Source organism: Mobula hypostoma, chromosome 4 (assembly GCF_963921235.1).
Source record: "Mobula hypostoma chromosome 4, sMobHyp1.1, whole genome shotgun sequence".
In the NCBI taxonomy this organism is placed as follows: domain Eukaryota; kingdom Metazoa; phylum Chordata; class Chondrichthyes; order Myliobatiformes; family Myliobatidae; genus Mobula; species Mobula hypostoma.
The window spans coordinates 26,269,604-26,296,157 of record NC_086100.1 but is presented as its reverse complement, the minus strand read 5'-3'; the positions used below and the strand labels follow the sequence as shown (position 1 = coordinate 26,296,157).

The window sequence follows — 26,554 nt, the reverse complement described above, 5'->3', positions numbered from 1 at the left end:
TGAGAGAGGGGGGAGAAGAATCATAATCAGGTTTATATGTTGTGAAATTCGTTGCTCTGTGGCAGCAGTACATAATAATAAAATCTGTGAATTACATTGTGTATATATAGTTAAATTAGTGCAAAAAAGTTAGTGAAGGTGGCGTTCATGGGTTCAATGTCCATTCAGCAATCAGGTAGCAGAGGGGAAGATGCCATTCCTGAATCGTTGTGTGTGTGCCGGCAGGCTCCTGTACCTCCTCCCTGATGGTAGCAAAAAGAAGAGGGCATGTCCTGGGTGATGGGAGCCTTCAATGATGAATGCTGCCTTTTTTTTTGAGCATCATTCTTTGAAGGTGTCCTGTATGCTGGGGAGGCTGGTGCCCATGATGGAACTGACTGAGTTCACAACTTTCTGCAGCTTACTTCAATCCTGTGCAGTCCACACCAGTCAGTGAAGAAGCTTTACATTTGATTGTCTTTAAATTATTTTATTCCATGTTCTACAATACAATTTTTTAAAAGTTTATCGTGGAAATATTCGCCCTGATAAAACAGGAATCATCACCAAAGGCCATGCAGGTATGTTCATTAGCACAGTCAATAATGATGTCCTTGTTTTAAACCATACCAAAAGGTATGTATATCATAACATGTCACTTGTAGCACAACAGATTTCTTTATATATATAAATATACACACGGTGAACAGATTTCTACCAAGTGGATATAAAACTTCAATGAAAAATTAAGAACATGGCTAATTATTTACAAAAGGAGAACACAAAAGGATTGAAATTGGTCTTGGATATTCGAACAGACAGACAGTAACAAACGACAGCTTATCACAGCCCTTCTGTTATGTGGTCGCTGCAATAGTAAATGGCGTGTGACCTAGAGAGGGCTGTCTGATACGCTGATGCCTGTTCTCCACAAATGCCCATAATCAATTCACCCTCATTGAGTTCATCAAGGTTTACATCTGCAGATGACAGACTCTGAAAGGAGAGGTTGGTGCATGAACGCACGGCTGTAAATTATTTGAATTTCAGCAATTATTCTGCCCGGTGCATCAGGCAGAACCTGTATTTTATCTGATATTATTCTGTGAAAGAGTAAAAGTTACATCCGAGAAAGATGGCCGCTTTTGCCATCATTCAATGTACATAAGCTGGAAGTCAGTAATAAAGTGATTCCTTACACTACTTGTTATTTTATTTTATTTCTCCTCTACCTGAAAATGCTTCTTGTTCGGCTCTTGCTCTCTGGACCCAGTCATCCCCTGGTTCCTCCACATAAGGATGATAATTCACTAGTGATCCTCTACAACTGACTGTTGCTAAAATTATTTGACTACACCTCTTCTGGGCTGATTCTAATCTTGCCCGATCTCGGAACAAGTAGATCTGCGTGGAATTTGCTGAACAGAGATCAGGATAGCTAAGTCTAACCAATCCTCTAATTGAGACTGGAGATCAGTCGCAGTGACTTGAGGATTAGCTAATTCTAGGGATGAAAGTTGGCACCTTTCGAATCAGTACAGAGAAACATCTCATCAGATCAATCAGCACAGCCACAGGCTAGAGTGCAGCCATCTTAAATTTGTTGCTGATCACTGTTTCTGGACATGATCAACACCTTGAACTTGTTCTCCTCATCTTCTGGATGGATGCCATTGAAAAAAAAGGAATGCTAGTTGATTTGTTGCTCAACACTCAGAAAATCATTCACAGTCAATTTAAGACAACAAAATTAAATTTTTGGGGGGGGGGAATAGAGATCCTTCCAAATGGATGCTACACATTAGCTTCCGCCAACATCGGAGTCTCTTGTTTTTAATATGGGCAAACACGTGAGGAAGTTTATGTTACTTGCTCCAAATACTTCACCGCCTCAACGTCTCCATGGGCTCCACTAGCCTCAACAATGTAAAAATTGGAATATAACTAAAGCAATTTGTCACCTCAGCACACCTCCAAACTCCAAACATCACCCACAACAAGCACATTTATAACTTCAACACTGGAACAACCGGGCTGTCTACCTCACGGCTTTCCTAAAAGGTAGAAATGGTCAAGGGCAAGATTGAAAGGTAAAACAAACCAGAACAAAAAAAAAAGTAGCAGCTATTAAAACTGTGCCAGCCAATCAACTTTGGATCATTTTTTACTGGATGTAAAAATGTGTAGCAACAAGCTCGAGGCTGCATCACAGAACTCCGTACATTCACACAGCATTGGTGTTTATTATTCTCCCCTCAGCTTACAGTTTGCTAGGGTCAGTCACAAAGTTGACAAGAGCGGATGGTGAAACATAGTACAGTACAGCTTCATTAAAAGCACACATGAGCAGCTTGAGAAGTATGTCAGCACCCTCCTTACTCTCCTTCAACAAGCGAAGAGCAGTCATCTTCATCATCGTCATCATCTTCGTCATCGTCATTAAACGAACATGGTGTTTCACCTCGTGATTCAAAGTGCGATGCGACGCTGCTTGAGTGGTGACTCTGTGGAGCAAGAAACTGTCCTGTTGCTAAGGCAACTTCTACATCCAATGAAAACCCAGGGTTTACACTGTTGGATAAAAAAAAGACGGAACAGTCAAGCAGAACAGCAATAATCCATTTCTATTATTCGGCTGTTACACTCTTGGGTGGAAAGTTGGAAGCTATTTAGTATCTTTCAGCAAATTGTGCTCAATGGCAGGTTTTCAAATTTTGACAAGAACTTGGGAAGACATGTAACATATAACAATTACAGGACGGAAACAGGCCATATCGGCCCTTCTAGTCCGTGCTGAACTCTTACTCTCACCTAGTCCCACCAACCTGCACTCAGCCCATAACCCTCCATTCCTTTCCTGTCCATATATCTATCCAATTTAACTTTAAATGACAACATCGAACCTGCCTCAACCACTTCTGCTGGAAGCTCGTTCCACACAGCTACCACTCTCTGAGTAAAAAAGTTCCCCCTCATGTTATCCCTAAACTTTTGCCCTTTAACTCTCAACTCATGTCCTCTTGTTTGAATCTTCCCCACTCTCAATGGAAAAATCTTATCGACGTCAACTCTATCTATCCCCTCATAATTTTAAGTACCTCTATCAAGTCACCCCCCACATAGAAGTGATTATTAGAGGAGAAATTAACAGGTTCATCAGCAATTACTAATAGTTTAAGAAAGTGTTCCCCATTAATTTTTAAGTCTGAGGTATTGAAATACAAATCCAGCTATAGCTTATTTACCTTGACTGTGAAACAGATCCAGTTGTTGACAGAGCGGAGGCAGTCTGCACTAGATCTGAAGGCACTTCACTGTTTGCCCAGGATGTTCCTTCTGCCATTTCTATGAGAAATAGAACAGCTCGGTCACAATTCTACAGCAGGGAAAATGCATTGAAAACTGCATGGACTACTGCATCAATGCCTGCACTGCACTATCAATACATGCCGGCTCAGCAGTTTTCCACTTCCTCCCCCCTTAATCAGCTGATGAAAAGAATAGTTTTGAGTTTTCAAGAATGCCGTTAATTGTTTCAGGGAATTCCAAAGTGAAGTCCACTATCGTAATGTAAAACAAAAGTTCCATGAAGAGCAGAGAAGTAAATTAGCATGTAATCTACTTTTACTTGCATTAGCTAGGTTTTGTCGTTGTTGTGGGGTGCTTTAATATTCAATCCCATCTGCAAGGTTGCACCCTGGGCAATGAAAGACTGCCCTCCACTATGCTGGTGAGTCAGCCAAGACCAGGTACCTGTCCCCGGAGTGGATCTTCTGAAAGTTTCATGTATGCCTTTCTTGTGAAGGCTGCTTCTATGATACAATATGCCTGTGATGCTGCTGCACCCATGCATACCTGTAGTTGTGCACATGACAATATAATTCAACTCTTGACTTTGAGTCACAGGCAAGAATGCTACACTAAGCCAATCAAAGTGTGCTGGGTTCCAGTGTAGGCGTAAACGGATTGCCTTCAATAGTATAAATGCATTATGTCAACAACTAACACAGACCAAATATGTGCAGGAGGGCAGCCCACCAGGGTCGTAGTATTTCTGAAGACCACACTGTATGCTCACAACTTAGCAAGGCCCTTATGCCTTTTTGGAATGTGAAAAGAAACCGGAGCATCTGTAGAAAACCCACATGGTCACCGGGAGAACTTACAATCTCCTTACAGACCGCAGCATGAATTGATCCCCAATCTTTACTACAGCTCAACATTAATCTACCACACTGCATATTTACACAGCAGGTGCTAATCCAGGACAGCGGCTGGAATTCAAAGCTGCCTTCATATTGCTTGGTTGCTATTTCACAGCTACGTCCTAAAGCAGCTAACGTAGACCTTCAAAATAAAACTTTAAATAGTTACGGGCTGCTTGGAGATTCCCTGTTCATGAATTCTAAACCGGGGGTAAATTTACCAGAGATTCAAAGTATATTTACTATCAAAGTAGGTATGCAGTATACAACCCTGAGATTAGTCTTCCCACAGACAGCCACAAAACAAAGAAACACCATGAAACCGTTCAAAGAACATCAGCACTCCCTTCCCCCACCACAAAAATAATCACATGATTTGCTCACAAATCCTTCTCAATTCCTATCCAGATGCCACAATTATCTAACTCCAGTAGTCACAAGTTTAAACATCATAAAACACCTTGGCTGGGAGATTTGATAATGTTGTTGGAGGCAATTTAGACTGAGTTAGCAGGGGAATGAGGCTCCAAGTGGGTGTTGTGGGGAAGGTACAGTCATAGAATATAGAACAGTGTAGCACAGGAACCCACAATCTTGTGCCAAAATAATTAAAACGAATGACACCCATACAATTAAGCTAATGATCAAAGGAGATCCATCAAGGACATTTATCAGAAGTGTTGCGTACATAGAATCCTTAGTATTATGAAGGATCCCACCGATCCATCCAGCATCCTCTCTGACTTTCTACCATCAGGAAGAAGACTCCGATGTATAAAAACAAAAACGGTCTGGATGGGAAACAGTTTCTTCCCCCCAGGCCACTAGGCTTCTGAACTCCCCGATGCATCACATTCGAAGTGTCACCGGATAATCTGTTCTCTGCCTTACAGTATTTGATTTTAATGCAGCTTAGTTTGATATTTATGTGTGATTCATCTGTAGACTTTATCCTTACCTTCATAAGTATATGTAATAATTATGCGGTTTTGTCAGTGTTAGTCTTTGGTCTGTCTTGTTTTCTGTGATATCACGCCGGAGAAACATTGTATTATTTCTTAATGCATGTATGCATTTCTAAATGACAATAAAAGAGGACTGAGTGTTTTCATAATCTAATCTAATAAATTATCGTGTGTTATGCGTACTACTGTGCTTTACACCCTGGTTCAGAGAAATGTTGTCTCCTTTCTACATACATTAGATGGTTATATGTTATATACATGTATATCGGTAAATGTCAATAAACTTGATTTGATTAATCCCTTCTGCCTGAACATGGCCCAGACACCAGAGAAGAGAAAATGTAATGTCCGGTAGGCAAAGCAGGCAGGTAAATGGACGAAGGGAATACAAAGCTAAATTGAATCTATTTTAATGCAAGCAGTCTAACTAGTAAAATCAATCAGCCCGAAGCTTTAATTTCTCATGGGCAATGATCGTGTTGCCATGGTTGAACGCAGGGCAAGACTGGCAACTCCGTATCCCAGGGTAGAAGATTATAGACGAAACAGAGTGGATGTAAAAGAGGAGGTGGCACTGCACTGCGAGTCAAGGAATTCAATTTTGAGGGAAGACATCCTTAAATGCTCCTCAAATGAGCTATCTTGGGTAAAGACTAGGAACAAAAATGGAGACAGTAGAGGAATAAATATGTGGGCAAAATGGAGAAAAATGTAATAAAGTTAACAGTACGATTCAGGTCACTGAAGTTTCTGTCATCGAGTCACTAATTAAGTAACTGTGCCACGTACTGAAGGTACTTTGGCAAAAGTATGAGACAATTCCTGAGATACTGAACTGGTTATCTGCACCCAATGTCCTGCCAAAAAAACATGATACTTGCTTTATTTAGCATATAAATGGCTGTGAAGAAAAACAGTGAGCCAATAGATAACAACCAAGTCCATTTAGACCATAAGACAAAGGAGCAGAAGTAGGCCATTCGGCCCATCAAGCCCATTTAGTGCACATCTCTTAATTAATTACCTCAAATTCCTTCTACCATTTCCACAACAGACACGTCAATACTAATCCTAAGTTCTTATGTCACCAAGTCATAGAATCATAGAAAAGTACAGCACAGAAATAGGCCCTTTGGTCCATTTAGTCCATGCCCAACCATTTAATCTGCCTACCCTCATTGACCTGCACCTGGAACATGGCCCTCCACACCCCTACCATCCATGTACCTATCCAAACGTCTCTGGATCGTTGAAATCGAGTTCGCATGCACCACTTGTGCTGGCAGCTCGTTCCACATTCCCACGGCCCTCTTGAGTTCTAGACAATCTTGTGATATATGGAGGAATAAAGATGCCTTAAAAAGTCAAATTGTACCTCAGGTGTTTTTTATATGTGATGTACACATGGTGTGATAACTTCATGAGCCACTACTGCAACCCTTATGATAACACTATGACTGCTCTGCAGAGCACAAAAATCAGCAGTGATGACTCACACTTCGATCTTCACTCGTCCTGCCATGAACAATTGAGCCTCAACCTCCAGCAAGTGGCCTCAGACTGGTGAATCATGGCCTCACTAAAACATCGACTCATTTCAACAGAAATAAAACACCCACAAAAGGTAAAGCCTTGGCAACAATTCTGTGTAAACTATAACCTGTGCTTTACAATAGCAGCTTGCAACACCCAACACTGTTTTCACCACAATGATGCTGAATGCTATATGCAATAATTGCAATTTTAATATTAAAACATGATCATGTCTACTCATGATTATTCTACAGACTCAGGGACTGGAATCTACAACAAAAAAAAACAAACTGCTGGAAGAGCTCAGCAGGTCAGGTAGCCTCTGTGAAGGGAAATGGACAGCTGACATTTTGGGTTGAGATCCTTCATTTAAATAGGAAGATGGGGGGTGGGGTGGATAGCCAATATAGAATGGTGAGACGAAGGGATGCAGCAAGAGCTGGCGAGTGATAGGTGGATCTGGGTGAGGAGTCCAGTGGCAGATGCAATCAGGTCGAGAGAGAGGTAAAAATACGGGGGGTGTTTGAGGGGGGAGAGAGGTGATAGCCGAAGGCAGCAAAGGGCTGTAAATGATGGGATTTGATTGGAAAGGAAGGTGAAATATGGAACCAAATTAGGCAGGTAGGGTGAGTATATGGGAACAGTGGGGAGAAATGGCCCAGTGGTTATTCTAGGCTCTTTTCTGACTATTTTTGATAATTCTGTGCTTAAAATATTAAATAGCCTTTTAAATTTACTTAAGGAACATTGGTTCCAGGTATGTCATATGAGGAGAGGTTAAGCAGACCTAGTCCATGTTTTCTGGAGTTTAAAAAGGAGAACTCCTTGAAACAAACAAAATTCTTGCAGGGTTCACCTGGATGAATTCAGGTTGATATTTCCCCTGGTTAGGTTGGCTGGAACTAGGTATACTCTCTCAAGTTAAGGGCCAGCCTTTCAGGACAGAGATGGAAAGAAATTTCTTCACCCAAAGGATAGTGAATCATTGTTGAAAATACTGTGACTGACTTTCACAGATCTTTTGGGCAGGGAATTCCAAAGACTGTTAGTTTTTGGGACTTTGCACACTTCAAAGAGCTTCTTAATTCTTCTCAGTTCAAGAGCTGATTGGCCAGGCTTGCTTAAGGGAATCCGGAGGCATGGGGATCAGCCCGAATCTTGTTGAAAAGCAAAGGCAGGGGATGAATAACTACTGTTTATAATTGTTTTGTTCTTATAACTAATAATTTGCAATGAAATATACCATCCACAGTAAACATGGCTGGTAAGTTCAAGTTTAATTATCATTGAACCATACATGAATACAGCCAAATGAAACGGTGCTACTCTGAGGCCAAGGTGCAAAACACAGTACTGACAGTGATACACAGCACAAGGCACATATAGGACACACAAGGCAGCAGTAAAATACAGCCACACAAGAACACATATCATCCCAATCCCTGAGTCCATAGATATTGCAGCAATCTGTAGTCTAACAGAATACATCGTCTTCCGCTGAGCAAACACCAGAGAGCACCAACACCAACAGGTGCATCACACCACACCACCTCTGACTGTCCGGTGAAGCGCGCTGACTCTGAAGTCTCTCCTCCTTGGCGGCCGCAGTCAGGCGACACCGCGGTTTAGGCCTAGTCCTCATCACAACCGAGGCCACACTGCTCCCCCGCCGCTCACCAACAAATCAGTGAATTGGAATTGCAGCATTCTATATTAACAATGAGCAGCAGGGTCTTGTGATCAAAGAAAAGCAACTAATACAATCACTCGCTGTTAGACAGCACATCTCCTTTGCGCACTGACTCCAACTCTGTGAATCAGGCAGCAGCACAATCTGCACCAAGTCCATTTCCTTCAGTTTCCTTGCCAACGACCAGCCCGCTGATGGGACAGACCTCCAGTACTTTAAAGTTCTTACTATCCAGCAAGGTCTTGTGATCATAAAAGAAAATGTTTTAAAAAGACAACACCTTTGGTTGACCACTGAGAAGCCACTGTGTCTAAACACACCGCCATCTTACCGGAAGGATGCATTCACCAAATTAGGTGTTATTATAAACACATAAAACTCTGAGCATCTTGCTTCACAAAGGCTTTGAAAAGACTACATAAGAGACTTATCACAGAGGGGTTCAGGGACTGCAAATATATGGTTAAGTATACTTTCCATGACAAGAATTAGTTTCTTTTGAGCAGAGGAAGGGTGAAGTGCCACAAGGATCAGTACTGAGCCCTCAGTTTCTAACAATCAATACTAATGACTACAGGGGAGAGTGTAATGAATCCGAGAGTGACAAAAAGTGACAAGGTGACCAAAAGTTAAATGGGAAGTTGTAAAATGGACACATGGGATCTTCAAGGTGATGCTTGCAGGTTAACCCAGTGGACACGACGGTGGCAAATGGAGAGGAACGTAGGAAAATGTGAGGCTATTAATCTTGACTGGATAAGCAGAAAAATATTTGCCAAATACGAAACCTGTAAATTTTGCTATGAGGCATGATTTCAGTGAGTCGGTCCAGAAGATTAGTGTGCAGGTAGAGCAGCTAGTTTGGAGGGCACACTGGTCTTCATTGCTACAGGTTTCGGTGCCTGAGTAAGAAAGTCATGCTGCAACTGTGAGACATGGAATGTAGCACAGGTCTCTGTACCAAAGCAGATACATAAATTGTGAGGACACGTTGAGTAAATTCACTAGACTGATCTACAAAGTGAGTAGATGGTACGAGTTTGTCAATTCTTCACTGGGGTTCAGGAGAATGAGAAGTGATCTTGCAGATAGGGTTGGAAAGAAGGCTTCCCGCATACTTGTCTTCATCAGTCAGAGCACTAAGTGCAAGAGTTGGGAAGTCACGGTGCAGCTGTATCAAACTGGTTAGGCCATATTTGGAGTATCCTGCGCAGTTTCAGTCATGGCACTAAGGGAAGGATGAGAAGGCCTTGGAAAAAGTGCAAAAGAGTTTCACAAGGATGTTACCTGGATCGGAGTGTATCAGCTACAAAGAGAGGTTGGAGGAACTTGGAATACTTCCTCTGAAGCATCAGATCCCGAGGGCGGCATGATAAGATTAGGTATACACAAAATCATGAAAGAAACAGGCAGAGATATCAGAGCCTTTCTCCCCCAAAACCAGAGGGCATAGGTATAAGGTGAGGGGGAGAGAAGTTAAAGGAGATTTGCGAAGCAAGTGACCATTTTTTTATATACACAAGGATGGTAGGGGCCTGGAACGATCAACGAAAGGAGGGGAGGAACACTTAACAGGCATTTGGACAGAAACACAGACAGACAGGGAATAAAGGGATATAAACTATATGAAAACAGATGAATTTAACTTGCATCATGGTCAGTACAGACACAGTAGCCGAAGGGTCTGATCTTGCACTCTGTTCATGTTAGACAAACATTTAGGATTCTTAAAGCAGTTGACAGGCTAGATAATTAAGCAGTTTCCTCTGGCAGGAGAGAGGAAAAATGCTTGATCCCTTAGGATTGAGGGGAGAAAACTATATATAGACCACTGTAACTCTTCCGACTTTTATACCTCAGAATGTACTGTTGCATAGTCTGGACAAGAGGGTTTTCTGATACAAAGAGAATCAGTAAATCTGGAGTAAATACAGAGAATACTAAAAATATTCATCAAGTCAGGCCAATGTTTAGAGAGAGAAGTTAGCATCTCAAATCGTCCCAGAAAGAGTATTTATCCAAAACATTAGATCTGTTTCTCTCTCCACAGATGCTGCCTGACATACTGAGTATTTCCTGCAGTCTCTCTTTTTAAATTTCAGAAACATGTATTTAGCTTTACAAAGGATTTGGGGATAAGGTAAGAAAGGACTTTTTAGTTGAGGTAATTAAGATAATTTGAATAACTGGTTTGGGGGCTGCAGAAGGCAAAGGTAAAGGGCTTCTATAAACTGCAAGTCATGAAGGGCCACAACGAGAAGATTTAACAATAATAGTTAAAAAGGAAGAATCCAGATAGTGAGGGACCAGGTGGGGCGGATTGGAATTAGGGAATTAGTTAAGCAGGTCTTTCAAAAGGCCAAGAATAACCCCATGGGCTGAATGGCAGCTAAATGATTTGGGCAATGTTGACATGCTCCTAATCCATCCCACAACGTAAGTGGGATGAATTCAGAATACTAACCTTTCACACATTTTTTTAGCTGTTTCTATTGGAAACGGTTCTGTCACATAAAGTGGACACTTGACACTTGTACCTTTGTAGTCATTAATAACCTGTTTACATTGCAACAGATCTCAGTTCCTTGCAAGCTGTTCCAACTCCTAATTAACCTGCGGTCTTGATAGCAAAATGCATAAAGACTTCCTAAAATATTAAAACAGGATCCGATTTGCCCATCGACTCACCCGGAAACATTGGTCTTTTATGTGCTTATGCCAGTCTCTTTCACAGATCTTTTTAAGACAAGCTTCACAAATCTGTCCTACAAAATAACTAAAAAAAAAGGAATCCACCAGCTTGCAGTCAGCGCTGAATAAATGATAATAAATTCAGAAAAGAACAGAACCTTAAAGAATGTTTTCTGAATGTCAATAGGGAATGGGTTAGTAAATGTTGCTATGGTAACAGCTGGAGCTGCTGGAATTAAATATCCTCTCTTTCTCGACCCCCTACCTTAATGGAACAAAGGGGTTTTCAACAAAGCTTTGAATTTCTTAGTATTTCCTTTTAGTTGCTTGCAATTACATACTCAGAGAGTCATTAACCACTCCCTCCAAAAAAAAATTGAGCAAAAAACACGCAACGATAACAATATAAACTAACTGTGAGGGGTGATGCAGATAATAATTATGTTTCCTCTCACCAGCCGAAACACATAAATCTGAAGCACTACATTTCAGCAATGGTCTGTTATACATCGGGCATCGTGTTGAGGGGTAGATTAACCAGACAAATTTTCAAGCCAGTTCTAAAGGCAATAAACAGGGAGCCATCTGAATTAAAGTGAAAATAATTGCCACAGTGCACTGATAGGCCAGGCAAGTTTGAAAAGAGCATTCACATAAGCAGTGCAGGGATTTAGTTAAAGGCATACATCTATTGAAGCTGAGGGTCATGGCAAAATTTATTATCTTCACTTCCTGTCCTTTTGGGGCAAGGGAGAATAATTTTAATAGCCTTTTATTTATTAGACATTTTCAAAGTGCTGTTTCCAAGGCATAAACAGCAAGTTGTACAGAACTCAACTAACCAGAAATTTTTATAAGCAAGGTCATACTTTCAGTGACTCAGCATACAATTCTTTGACCAAGAATAGCATTAAATTTGCCAGCTTATTGACAAAATACAACAGAAACAAAAACATACATCTAAAGATGGGCAACCACAACTTTGGGATATGCTAATTTGTTTCAGAGTGAAAGGAATGTTCTTTAATAGCAGTGAATGTTTTAACATAGAGAATTGCAGATCCTCATTTATGCACAACAGACTCACAGTGAGAAGACAAAAGACCAGCTAATCTGTTTCAGTGATGCTGATTAGAGTCATAGAGTCAAAAGCTTACCACAAAAGACTGTAAATTACAAAAGCAAAATGTGCAAAAGATGAATAATGAGGTAGTGTTCATGGACCATTCAGAAACTGAGAAGGATATCAACTAAGTTCTGATCAACGGAGAGAGGCATATTATAATTCCAAGAAAATTATCTCCAAACTTCTGGACCCAGAAGTTTGCAACTGGATCCTTGACTTCCTGACCAAAAGACTGCAATCAGTACGGATAGACAGCAACACCTCCTCTATGCAATTTCAAATTCCTGGTTGTCAATATCTCTGAGGTCCTAACCTGGATGCAACATATTGATGCAGCTATAAAAAAGGCAAGACAGCAGCTATATTTCATTAGGAGTTTGAGGAGATTTGGTTTGTCAACTAAAACACTTGAAAACTTCAACAAATATACCATGGAGAGCACTTATCCTTGCAAGACTCACAGGTGTCACACCTGCTCCTACATCTCCCCCCTCACTACTATTTAGGGCCCCAAACAGTCCTTCCAGGTGAGGCGACACTTCACCTATGAGTCTGCTGGGGCCATTTACTGTGTTCAGTGCTCCCGGTGTGGCCTCCTGTATATCGGTGAGACCGACATAGATTGGGAGAGCACTTTGCCGAGCACCAACACTCCGTCGGCCAGAAAAAGCCAAATCTCCCAGTGGCCACCCATTTTAATTCTACTTCCCATTTCAACATGCCAGTCCATGGCCTCCTCTACTGTTGTGATGAGGCCACACTCAAGTTGGAAGAGCAACACCTTATATTCCGTCTGGGTAGCCTCTAACTTGATAGCGTGAACATCAATTTCTCGAACTTCTGGTAATGGCGCCCCTCCACCTCCCTTACCATTCCCCATTCCCATTTCCCTCTCTCACCGTATCTCCTTACCTGCCCATCTGATGCTTCTCCCCCTTCCCTTTCTTCTATGGCCTTCTGTCCTGTCCTATCAGATTCCCCCGTCTCCAGCCCTGTATCTCTTTCACCAATCAACTTCCCAGCTCTTTAACCCTCCCTCTCTCCGGTTTCACCTATCACCTACTACCTTGTATTTCTTCCTCCCCTCCCCTCCCCCCACCTTATTACTCTGACCTCATCTTTTTTTCTCCAGTCCTGATGAAGGGTCTCGGCCCGAAACGTCGACAGTTTACTCTTTTCCATAGCCTGGCCTGCTGAGTTCCTCCAGCATTTTGTGTGTATTGCTTGGATTTCCAACATCTGCAGATTTTCTCTTGTTTGTGAGTGGAGGGCATTCTGACTGGCTGCACTGCCATCCGTCATGGGGGAGGGTGGGGGGGGGGTCTACTGCACGAGACTGAAATAAGTTGCAGAAACTTGTAAAATTAGTCAGCTCCATCATGGGTACCAGTCTCCGTAGTATCCAACACGTCTTTGAGGAGTGGTGTCTTAGAAAAGTGGCGTCCAGCATTCAGGATCCCCACCTCTCAGGACAAGCTCCCTTCTCATTGCTACCATCAGGAAGGAGGTGCAGAAGCCTGAAGGCACACACTCAGCAAATCAGAAACAGCTTCTTCCCCTCTGCCATCCAACTTCTGAATGGACACTGAACCCATGAACACTACCTCACTACTTTTTTATTTCACATACACACATATATAACACACACTTAACATAACTCATTTCCCCCTCTATATTTATTTATCCTGTATTGCATTGTACTGCTGCTGTAAAGTTAACAAGTTTCACAACATATGCCAATGATATTAAATCTGATTCTGACCATGATTGTACTCAACACTGGTGCCCCACAAGGCTTGTGGCCTTAGTTCCCCATACACTCACAACTGTGTGGCCAGAATCTGCTTTAACTCTATAAAAGACCTCATCGACAGTAGAGAACTCCCATCCACTGCTACCAGATTCATAGTTCCCTTATCTCGCACTGCTCAATTCTACCTGTTACCCAAGGTCTACAAACCTGACTATCTGGGTAAGCCTACTGTCTCTGCCTGCTCCTGCCCCACAGAATTCATATCCTCATACCTCAACTCCATTCTATCTCCCTTAGTTCAGTCTCTTCCCACCCACATCTGCAACAATTCTCATTTCCTCAATAACTTTCAATTCCCTGGCCCTGACCGCCTCACTTCTACCATGAATGTCCAGTTGCGTTTCACTTCTTATCCACCATCAAGAAGGCCTTAAAGCTCTCCGATTCTTTCTCAATAAAAGAACCAACCAGTTCCTCTCCACTGCCACTCTCCTCCATCTGGCAGAACTGGTCCTCACCTTAAACAATTTGTTCTTTAGCTCCTTCTACTTCCTCCAAACTCGAGGGATAGCTATGGGCACTTGCGTGGGTCATCAAAGATGTCTCCCTTCAAAGAACAGGGGTTCTCTTCCTCACCTGCATCTCCCAAACATCCATGCTCACTTTACCTTCCTTCCGCCTTAACAAGTGATAGAGTTCCTCGTGCCCTTACCTACCACCCCATCTGCATCCAACACAACATCCTCTGCAACTTCCGCCACCTCCAAAAGGATTCTACCACTAAACGTATTTTTACCTCCACCTCCTCCTCCACTTTCTGCAGGGATCGCGCTCTCTGCAATTCCCTTATCCATTTGTCCCTCCCCACTAACCTCCCTGGCGCTTATCCCTGCAAGCAGCCAAGTGCAATACCTGCCCATTTACTTCCTCCCTCACCTTCATTCAGGGCCCCAAATAGTCCTTCCAGATGAGGCAACACATCACCTGCGAATCTATTGCGTCCGGTACTCCTGATGCGGCCTCCTCTACATTGGTGAGACCTGTTGTAAATTGGCAGAATGTTTCATTGAGTGTCTCCACTCCTTCCACCAAAAGTGGAACTTCCCGGTGGCTAGACATTTTAATTCCAATCACAAATGAGGGAAAATCTGCAGATGCCGGAAATCCAAACAACACACACAAAATGCTGGAGGAACGTAGCAGGGCAGGCAGCATCTATGGAAAAAAGTACAGTCAACGTTTCGGGGTGAGACTCTTCATTCAGTCCTGACGAAGGGCCTCAGCCTGAAACGTCAACTGTGCTCTTTTCCATACATGCTGCCTGGCCTGCTGAGTTCCTCCAGCATTTTGTGTGTGGTTACCTTAATTTCAATTCCCATTCCCATTCTGACGAGTCAGTCCATGGCCTCCTCTTCTGCCAAGATGAGGCCACCCTCAAAGTGGAGGAGCAACATCTTATATCTCAGCTGGGTAGCTTCCAATCTGATAGCCACAAATATTGATTTCTCCTTCCAGTAAAAATTTTCCCTCCTCTTCTTCTATTCTCCACTCTCGCCTCTTACCTCTTCTCACCAGCCTAACAATTCTTCCTCCCCTCCCCCACCAGGTCCTCTTCCCTTTCTTCAATGGTCCACTTTCCTCTCCTATCAGATTCTTTCTTGTTCAGCCCTTTACCTTTCCTGCCCACCAGGCTTCACCCAACACCTTGTAGCCAGCCTCCTTCCTTTCTATCCAGCCCTAAAGAAGGAGCTCAATCCGAAAAGTCAACTGTTTATTTATTTCCATAGATACTGACTGGCCTGCTGATTTCCTCCTGCTTTGTGTGTGTTGCTCTAACTCTATCTAAGGGTTTGCAGATGACACAGCCATAATAATGGACTGATGAGTCAAGAGTACTTGCATGAACTAGACAGGCTAGAGGCAAGGGACACGGTGTCATGACAACAACCTTTCCCTCAGCAAAACAAACAAAAAAATCCGGTTATTGAATTCAGAAGCGGCTGGGCAGTACATGTGCTACTGCTTTCAACAACGATGCAGAGGTCGATAGGTTTGAGAGCTTCAAGTTCCCAGAATGAGCATCACCAATAGTCAGTCCTGGTCCAAATATGTGGACACCATGGACAGGAAAGCAGCCAGCGCCTCCCTCCTCAGGAGGCAAGAGAAAAAATTGTCATATCCCCTTTAATCACCCCCAATTTTTTATCGATTCATCACAGAAAGCATCCTGTCTATTTACATCGTTGCTTGGTATGGCAACTGCTCTGCCTGTGACCATAAAGAACTTCAGAGAGTTTGAAGAGATTTGCTCCGTCACTTAAGACTCTTGCAAACTTCTCGAGATGTACCATGCAGAACAATCGGCCTCGTCTGATATGGAGTCTCTAATGCACCAGATCATAAGAGACTGTAGAGAGTTACAGACCCAGCTAGCTTCATCAAAGGCACCATCATCCCCGTCATCAAGGACATCCTCAAATCCTCAAGAAGATGGAATCAATCATCAACGAACCTCAACATCCAGGACACGCCCTCTTTGCTTTACTACCATTAGGGAGGCGGGACAAGAGCTTGAAGACCCACACTCAACATTTTAAGAACTGCTTGTCCCTTCTGCTATCACTATTCATCTATTGCACTATTTAATTTTGTAATTTATAGTCATTTCTATGTTCTGCACTGCAATGCTGTTGCAAAACAAAAAATTTCATGACATATGAGAGCGATTCTGATTATGAGTTCAGAGCACAGTTCAGCATATCACAGAAACCAGCCTCCTCTTCATAGACTCGCTCCCTCGGCAAAGCAGCCAACATAATGAAAGATCTCACCTACCCCAGACTTTCTCTCTTCTCCCCACTCCCAACTAGAAGAAGATAAAAAACAGCCTGAACACACATACCACCAGGTGCAAGGACATATATGGTCTCCAAGCACAAGATGGATTCTTGACCTCACAATCTACCTCATTATAGCCTTGAACCTATTGTCTGTCAGTATTGCATTTTTTCTGCAATACTTTATTCTCCACTGTTATTGCTTTCCCTCAATGCACTGCTGGAATGAAATTACCTGTACTGATGGCATGGAAGTCAATGTTTTTTCACTATCTCAGAGCATGTGACTACAATAAGCCAATTTACCCACTGAAATATTCATCTGGATCCTTGCAATAACGTATTCAATAATCAAAACAAAAAATGTTGGAAATATTCACGTGGTCAGGCCGCATCTATGCAAAGAAAAACTAATATTTCAGAACAAAAGATCCATCAAAACCGGGGTAAAAAAAAAACAAGTTATTTTTAAATTGAACATTTAGGTATCTAACACAATGTCAAATCATGTAATGAAAGCAAAGAGAAAGAGAAAAATAAACCATCTAAAATTAAGGTATGAAAGAATGAAACTTCACACAGGTAGAAGAAAACCTGCATTGCTAGAGAAGTTGTGTGGCACTGACATTTTAAAAACTTATTGACTGACAGATTTTGGTGTTGCTGGAAGGTTAATGCCTATTGTCTATCACTAACCGACTTGCTGGACCATTTCAGGGGAAGTTAAATCAGTGGGTCTGAAGTAACAATTTTGTGCAGGTTTAGTGGTTATTAGATAGCGGTTATTATATATTAGATACTCTATATATGAATGCAGTAGTGATACTAAGTGACGGAGCATAGCAGTTTCCTGATTTATGTACTCATTTCTGCAGAACTGCAGTTGTTGGGGCTGCTGTTATATTATTCTTTAATGACAGCAACTGTTAAACAGCTTCAGTGTTCTTTTTTGCCGCAAGATCTGGGCCATTGCAAAGCTAGATGAAGCAGCCCCTTCCTGTATAAACAGGGAATGTTATGTAAGAATATGTGTGGGCGTGAGATTTACAATAAGGACATTTTCGAGTAGGCTGGTCTAATCAACTACAAAAAGAAAGTCCATTAGGCATCACAATACCGCAGGACAAACTGATTTTATTTTAGATTTTACTTACTTATTACAACATTTATTTACACTACTTGCTGTTTATTTGATCACTACATTGTGGTAATCACAAGAAGTGATTACACCTTGTGAAACGACGTGACTTTTTTTTCCCATTTCAGAAAGGGGTTTAACCATTACAGTATCTGACTGAAACGCCGCTTCTCCCATTGTTAAAAATATATTCTTAACAATGGGTGCCATTTAAGTTCAGCTCTGTCCCTCCATAATGAATTAATTTTGTAGTTGTTCAACCCTCATTGTAGGATGGATATGGAAGTTTTTAGTGAAGGTGCCAAGCAGATTTACGAGGATACTGCCTGGATGAGATTGAGCAAGCTAGGGTTCTTCCCTTTGAAGCGAATGAGGATGAGAGGCAACTTGACAGAGGTGTATAAGATGATAAGAGGCAAGATAAGCTAAGATCAAGTGGACAGCCACCAGAGACTTTTCTCCAGGGTGGAAATGGTTAATACAAGGGAGCATAATTTTAAGGTGATTGGGGGAAAGTACAGGTGGGATGTCAGAGTTAAGTTTGTTTTTTTTTCCACATAGAGCGTGGTGACTGTGTGGAACGTCCTGCCAGGGATGGTGACAGAGGCAGATGCATTAGGGGTATGTAAGAAACTCTTAGATAGCATATGGATGATAGAAAAATGGAGGGCTCTGTAGGAGGGAAGGGTTTGTGTACGGTTCCCAACCTGCAGTCCATGGACTCCTTGGTTAACAGTCGAGGTCCACGGCATAAAAAAGTTTGCGAACCCCGAGGTCAGAACGATCTTAAGAGTAAGTTAAAAGGTCAACACAAACTCAAGGGTCAAAGGGCCTGTACTGCATTTTAATTGTCTATATTCTATGTTCAACATCAATAACAGCTGACAGATCGAAAGGTCAGAAGCAACAAATATTTGTTGGATATATTCATCCTTTTTAATTTTGTTGATACACTCTGTGGCTAAGATAAAAGGGATTTTAATTTCCACCTTAATAAACCATAACTGTATTTTAATACAGTGAAAAGGCCAAAGGCATTTCACAGGAGTGCTAATGAACACACTGACTCAAAGCTGCACAAGGAAATCAGACTACATCACTGAATCCTCAGGAAGGGAGGTGCATTGCGAGGAGCTTCTTGGATCTGAGATGTGAAGAGGTGTAGAGAATTAGTTCCAGAGCTTGGGGGCCTGGAATCTGATCAAGTGGCCGGAGTCAGGGAACCCCAGATACATTCAAGTTCAAGTTGAATATGCACCACTGGGGGATGAATGGTTGTGTTGAAGCTTGATGGTGGAAGACAAAGCTGTGGTCAGCTCCATTACTCCGTGCCAATTAAAGTACCATGGTTGTCGAGGATGCGGGCAGGAAGTGTACAAGAGTTCAGCGCTGTCTGCCTGAGATTGACCAGTCTCCCTCCCTACTTGCTATTACCGTTGAGCAGGAGCTGTAGGAGTCTGGGGTCCCATGCAGCCAGCTGTGGGATCAGTTGTTACCCTGCAGCCATCGGGCAACTGGCCAGACTTCACTCGCCTTCATGTTGAAGGGACTCCACAGCTGTGGACTTGCGTTAGGGGATTCCTCAGTTTATGCTTCACGTCTTTTCGTTTACCTTTTTTTATTTTTACTACTGGTGCAATTTGATCACGGTTTCAAGGCCCGAGGCTCACTACTCCGCAAGGCTTACCGGGTTCAACACTGAACCGACTCTGCAGCTGTGGCTTTACCCATTGGCACTCAGCTCAGCGCTAAACTGGCTCTGTGGCCTTGGCCTGCAGCCATCGGGCTCTGGAACTGGCTTCACTCAGCTCAGCGCTAAACTGGCTCTGTGGCCTTGGCCTGCAGCCATCGGGCTCCGGAACTGGCTTCACTCAGCTCAGCGCTAAACTGGCTCTGTGGCCTTGGCCTGCAGCCATCGGGCTCTGGAACTGGCTTCACTCAGCTCAGCGCTAAACTGGCTCTGTGGCCTTGGCCTGCAGCCATCGGGCTCCGGAACTGGCTTCACTCAGCTCAGTGCTAAACTGGCGCCGTGGCTGTGGACACACTTTCAGGGACTCAGTGGTTCTGTAGTTAATACTCTGTAAGTTATTTATTACTTTTTTTTATTGTTTGCATGATTTGTTCTTTATTTTTGCACATTGGGTCTTTGTTGTGTGGGTTTTTTTTAAAATGGGTTTGTGTTTCCTCCAGGAAAACTAATCTCAAGGTTGTATACGGGAAACATATTTTGATAATGAATATATTTTGAACTTTGAAGTTTAATTGTCATTCAACCATGCATGTGTACAGCTAAACTAAACAGCATTCCTCCACGAATTATTTTTTTTAAAAAAATGCGAGTGGGGGCCTGTCAGGACTTGTCTGTGGAGCAGGAGATTGTGGAGTGAGTTGGAGACAGATCTACGCAAAAGTTTTAAAAAGTGAGCAGAACCTGTTGGTACTTGTTTGCGGAGTGGGAGATCACGGAATGAGCTGGAAACAGTTCCTTGTGGTCCTCATGCGCCAGTTTCAAAAAGCGAGCGGGGCCTGTCAGGACTCGTTTGCAGAGTGGGAGATTACGGAGTGAGGTGGAGACAGTCCTTCTGGACTTCACGTGCCAGTTTTAAAAAGCGAGTGGGCCTGTTGGAATGTGTCAGTAGAGTGGGAGATTGCTTGGGCTAATAGGAACTTAGCAAGAGCTAGGAAAGAGAAGTGAGGTTTAAGTGGAGCAGCCACCGTGTGTGTGTGTGTGTGTGTGTGTGTGTGTGGGCCAGGGTTACAGTGGTCAAGCTTTGGTTCGACAGGCTTCGGCGAGAACAGGCGCAGGCTAGAACTTAAGTTTGAGACATTAGAGGTACAACAAGTGTAGACGGGATGGTAGTAGAATGCTCCTCCTATAAGACGTGCAGTTTCAGGGTACCTAACAGCCTCCCTGATGACATCTGCAGGAAGTGCAGCCAACTTCAGGTGCTGACTGACAAGGTCAAGAACTGGAACTGTACTCAGGACCACCCGGAAGGCTGAAGACATCATAGATGAGACGTTACCTGAGGTGGTCACAGCCCGACTGCAGTCTTCAGAAAGTAAATGGGTGACCAGCAGGAGAAGAAACGGGGGTAAGCAGTCAATGCAGAGTTCCCCTGTGGCCATTCTCCTCAGTAACAAGTACACCTCTTTGGATACCGCTGGTGGTGGGAGGGGTGGGAATGACCTAGGATGGGCACAGGCACAGTAGCCAGCTCAGTGGTACTATGGTCAGCTCTGAAGGTCAGCGGGGAAGGGTAAAGCCCAGGCAGTGATAGTGACAGGAGGCTTGATAGTTAGGGGAATGGACAAGACACTCTGTGGGAGCCAGAAAGAGAAAGAGGGAGCCAGAAAGAGAAGGCAGGATGGTGTGTTGTCTCCCAGGTGTCCATGATGTCTCAGAGATGCTGCAGAAGATTCTCAAGAGGGAGGGAAAGCAGCTAGAGGTCATGGTGCACATTGGCACCAATGACATCAGTAGAAAGGGGGAAGAGATCAGCATAGTGAGAATAGGGAGTTAGGAAAAAGATTGAAGAACCGGACCTCCAAAATAGTAATCTCTGAATTACATACATCAAAGTTGCTGGTGAACGCAGCAGGCCAAGCAGCATCTATAGGAAGAGGCGCAGTCGACGTTTCAGGCCGAGACCCTTCGTCAGGACTAACTGAAGGAAGAGTGAGTAAGGGATTTGAAAGCTGGAGGGGGAGGGGGAGATGAAAAATGATAGGAGAAGACAGGAGGGGGAGGGATAGAGCCGAGAGCTGGACAGGTGATAGGCAAAAGGGGATACGAGAGGATCATGGGACAGGAGGTCCGGGAAGAAAGACGGGGGGGGGGGTGACCCAGAGGATGGGCAAGAGGTATATTCAGAGGAACAGAGGGAGAAAAAGGAGAGTGAGAGAAAGAATGTGTGCATAAAAATGAGTAACAGATGGGGTACGAGGGGGAGGTGGGGCCTTAGCGGAAGTTAGAGAAGTCGATGTTCATGCCATCAGGTTGGAGGCTACCCAAATGGAATACAAGGTGTTCTCTGAATTACTCCTAGTACCACATGCTAGTCTGGGTGGGAATAGGATGATAATACAGACGAATGAGTGGCTGAGGAACCAGCAAAGGGGGCAAGGTTTCAAACTTCTGGATCATTGGGATCTCCTCTGGAGAAGGTATGACCAGTTACACCTGAAGCCGATGGGGACCATCGTCCTTGTGGGCAGATTTGCGAGAGCTTTTGGGGAAGGGAATGTAGCTGGAGTGATAGGGGTGAAAGTGGGGCAGTTGGTAGATGCAGTGTGTAGTCAGACTGTGAGTAAGGACAGGCATATGATACGGCAAAATTGAAGTCAGTGGGATGAACTGAAGTCTAACATGGGGGCAAAATTGAAAAGGGTGATGAATACAGTACTGAAGGTGTTATGTTTTAATGCAGAATAAGGTAGAGGATCATGTAGCGCGGTTAGAGGTTGGCAAGTATGGTGTTGTGAGCATCACTAAGTTGTAGCTGAAAGAAGATCATAGCTGGGAACTTAACATCCAAGGATACACCTTGTATAGAAAGGGCAGGCGGGTAGGCAGAGGGGGTGGTGTGGCTCTGTTGGTAAAAAGTAAAATCAATTCCTTAGAAAGAGGTGGCATAGCATCAGAAGATGCAGAACCTTTGTGGGTAGTGTTAAGAAACTGCAAGGGTAAAAGAACCCCAATGGGAGTTATATACAACCCTCCAAACAATAGCCAGGATATGGGAAACAAAGTTCAGCGAGAAACAGAAAAGCAAGTAATAAGGCAATGATAATCACGGGAGGTTTCAATATGCAGGTAGATTGCACAAAAATCAGACCAGTGATGGATTCTAAGAGGAGGAATTTGTAGAATGCCTACAAGATAGCTTTATATAGCAGCTTGACGTTGAACCCACTAAGGGAAATGCAACGTTGGTTTGGGTGCTGTGTAATGAAACATCTTTAATTAGACAGCTTAAGGTAAAAGATCCCTTAGGAGACAGTAATAACAATATGATAGAATTCACCCTGCAATTTGAGAGGGAGATGTAACATCTGTTGCCCGAGTGCTTCACCAGTCGCAGCTTTATGGGAGAGTGGCAAATAGAAAGCCACCGTTTAAAAAGAAACTCACATATGAAATCTCGGCTAGAATTTTCCAGAAGGCATGTGGGAGACTTTGAAGTCAGCTGGAAGAAGGTTCTATGGTCTGATGACACCAAAATTGAATTTTTCAGCCATCAGATTAAATGCGTAAGCCAAACACCTCACATCATCAAAAGCACGGTGGTGGCTGCATCATGCTGTGGGGATGCTTCACTGCAGCAGGCCCTGGAAGGCTTGTGAAGGTAGAGGGTAAAATGAATGCAGCAAAATACAGAGAAATCCTGGAGAAAACCCTGATGCAGTCTGCAAGAGAACTGTGACTTGGGAGAAGACTTGTTTCCCAGCAAAACAATGACCCCATGTATAAAGCCAAAACTACACTGGAATGGCTTAAAAACAAGAAAGTTAATGTCCTGGAGTGACCAAGTCAGAGTCCAGACCTCAATCCAACTGAGAATTTGTGGCTGAACTTGAAAAGGGCTGTCCACTCACGATTACCATGCAATCTGACAGAGCTTGAGCAGTTTTGTAAAGAAGAATGGGGAAAAATGGCAGTGTCCAGATGTGTGAAGCTGATAGAGACCTATCCACACAGACTCAAGGCTGTAATTGCTGCCAAAGGTGCATCTACTAAATACTGACTTGAAGAGGGTGAATACTTATGAAATCAATTATTTTGTGTTTTATATTTGTAATTAATTTAGATCACTTTGTAGAGATCGGTTTTCACCTTGACAGGAAAGAGTCTTTTTCTGTTGATCAGTGTCAAAAAATGCCAAATTAAATCCACTGTTTCAAGGTTGGAAAACAATAAAATATGAAAACTCCCGGGGGGGGGGGGGGTGAATACTTTTTATAGGCACTGTATGAAGGTAAGCTAGCCAATGAGATTACCAAAAGTCTTTTCAGATATATAAAGAGCAAAAGAGAGGCAAAAGGGGATATTGGACCACTGGAAAATGATGCTGAACAGGGAGGAATAGAGGACAAAGAAATGGTGGATGACCTTAATAAGTATTTTGCGTTAATCTTCACTATGGAGGACATGAGTAGTATGCCAAAAATTCAAGTGTGTCGAGGGGGTAGAGGAGAGTGTAGTCGCCATTACTAAGGAGATGTTTTGGAAGCTGGAAGGTCTGAGTGTCAATGATGCATCTGGACCACGTGGACTACACTTCAGTGTTCTGAAAGAGGTGGCTGAGGAAAATTGTGCAGGCATTAGTAATGATCTTCAAGAATCACTAGACTCTGGAATAGTTCCGGAGGACTGGAAAATTGCAAATGTCACTTCACTTTTTAAGAAGGGAGGGAGGCAGAAATAAGGAAATTATGGGCCAGTTATCCAGACTTCAGTGGTTGGTAAGATGTTGGAGTCCATTATTAAGGTTTTGGGGTAAAGAGAGGCACACGATAAAGTAGCATGGTTTCCTTCAGGGGAAATTTTTAATGACAAATCTGCTGGAATTCTTTGAGGAGCCAAAAGGCAGTATATACAGAGGAGAGTCAGGAGATGTTGTTTACATGAATTTTCAGGCAGCTTTTCACAAGGTGCTGCATATGAAGTTGCTTAACAAGAGCCATGATATTACAGGAAAGATACGATCACAATCAGATGATTGGCTGACTGGCAGGAGTCAGAAACTCAGAATAAAGGGAGCCTACTCTGGTTGGCTGCCGATGACCAGTGGGTGTTCCACAGGGATAGGTATTGGGGCTTCTTCTTTTCACGTTATATGTCAACGATTTGGATGATGGAAATGATAGCCTTTTAGCCAAGTTTGCAGACAAAGAAGATAGGTGGAGGAGCCGGTAGTGTTAAGGAAGCAGGGAATCTACAATAGGGAACTGTAATGGTCATTCACTTTGATAGAAGGAATAAAGGTACAGACTATTTTCTAAATGGGGTGAAAATACAAGATTTGGAGGTGCAAAGGTACTTGGGAGTCCTTGTTAAAAAAATTTATCGAAGTACATATAGTTACAAGAAAGTTTGTGAATCCTTTGCAATTACGTGGTTTTCTGCATTAATTACTCATAAAATGTGGTTCTTATTGTCATATAAGTCACAATAATAGACAAACACAATCCGCCTAAACTACTAACAAACAACTGCAACTCTTCTTGTCAATCGTCTCAGTCTAGGTTCAAAAAAGATTGTGAACCAATGCCTTCTACAAAAGCAATTTGGAGTTAGGTGTTCCAATCAATGAGATGAGATTGGGGGTTTGGGTTGTAGATGTGCCCTGACCTATAAAAAACACACAAAGGTTACTGACAGAGCCTGCTCTTCTCAAGAAAGATTTGTTTATGTGCACCACGTCTCAATCGAAACAACTTTCAGAGGACCTTAGATGAAGAATTGTTGAGATGCATGAAGCTGGAAAAGGCTACAGGAGCATTTCTAAAGACCCGAATGTTCATCAGTCCTCAGTAAGAGAAATTGTCTACAATTGGAGGAACTTGGAGTGCGCGCCCTGCAATGATCACACCAAGAGCACAATGGACAATGCTGAAGGAAGTGAAAAAGGGTAACTTAAGGGTAACAGCAAAAGACCTACAGAGATCATGTGTCCACTATGAGAAAAACATTGAATAAAAATGGTGTTCATGCAAGGACAGCACAGAGGAAACCACTGCTCTCCAAAAAAAAAAAATTATTGCTGCACTCCTCAAGTTTGCAAATACCTCCTGGATGTTTCACAATGCTTCTGAGACAACGTTCAGATGAGACAAAAGTTGAACTTTTTGGCAGAAATGCACACTGTTATGTTTGGAGGTAAAAAAGCACTGCACACCAAACACCAAAGCCTCATTCCAGCTGTGAAACATGATGGAAGGAGCATCATGGTTTGGGGCTGCTCTGCTGCCTCAGGGCCTGGACAGTTTGCAATCATTGAGGGAGCAATGAATTCAAAATTGTATCAAGCCATTTTACAGGACAATGTCAGGGTAGCGGTCCGTCACCAGAAGCTTAATAGAATTTGGATGATGCAACAATGATTTGAAACACAAATCAACAACAGAATGGTTTAAAAATAAAAAAAAAAATCATGTTTTGCAAAGGCCACGTTAGAATCCAGACCTTAACCCAATTTGAGATGCTGTGGCATGCAAGGAATCCCAGAAATATTGGTGAACTGAAACAATTTTGTGTGGAGGAATGGTCTAAAATTCCTCCTCCCCATCGTGCAAGTCTGAACAGCAGCTTCAGGAAACGTTTGGTGGAGGTTATTGCTACAAAAGGAGGTTCTACCAGCTATTAAGTACAAGGGTTCACATACTTTCTCCAGCCTGGACTGTGAATGATTAAACAACATCTTCAATAAAGACATGAAAATTACAATTGTTTGTGTGTTACTAGTTTAGGCAGATTGTGTTTGTCAATTATTGTGACTTACATGAAGATCAGACCACAGTTTATGAGTAATTAATGCAGAAAACCAGGTAATTGCAAAGGGTTCACAAACTTTTTCTTGCATCTGCATACAATATCAGACATCTCACCCTGCAGAAACTCACTTCAGGGAGGTA

General features: G+C 42.8%; 1 protein-coding gene across 11 annotated transcripts in view; it reads right to left on the bottom strand.

The window, feature by feature from the left end:
• Positions 1 to 271: 271 nt before the first annotated feature.
• The window catches only part of LOC134345188 (transcription factor Dp-2-like), a 273,052-nt gene continuing 246,769 nt past the window's right edge, over positions 272 to 26,554 (bottom strand). For all 11 annotated transcript variants that reach the window (XM_063045426.1, XM_063045429.1, XM_063045431.1 and 8 more), the window contains 2 exons: positions 3,225 to 3,324; positions 272 to 2,550 (listed from right to left, as the gene is read on the bottom strand). In XM_063045426.1, the coding sequence (XP_062901496.1) occupies positions 2,355 to 2,550; positions 3,225 to 3,324 (296 nt within the window). In that variant the 3' untranslated portion in view covers positions 272 to 2,354. The remainder of the gene's footprint in view (positions 2,551 to 3,224; positions 3,325 to 26,554) is intronic.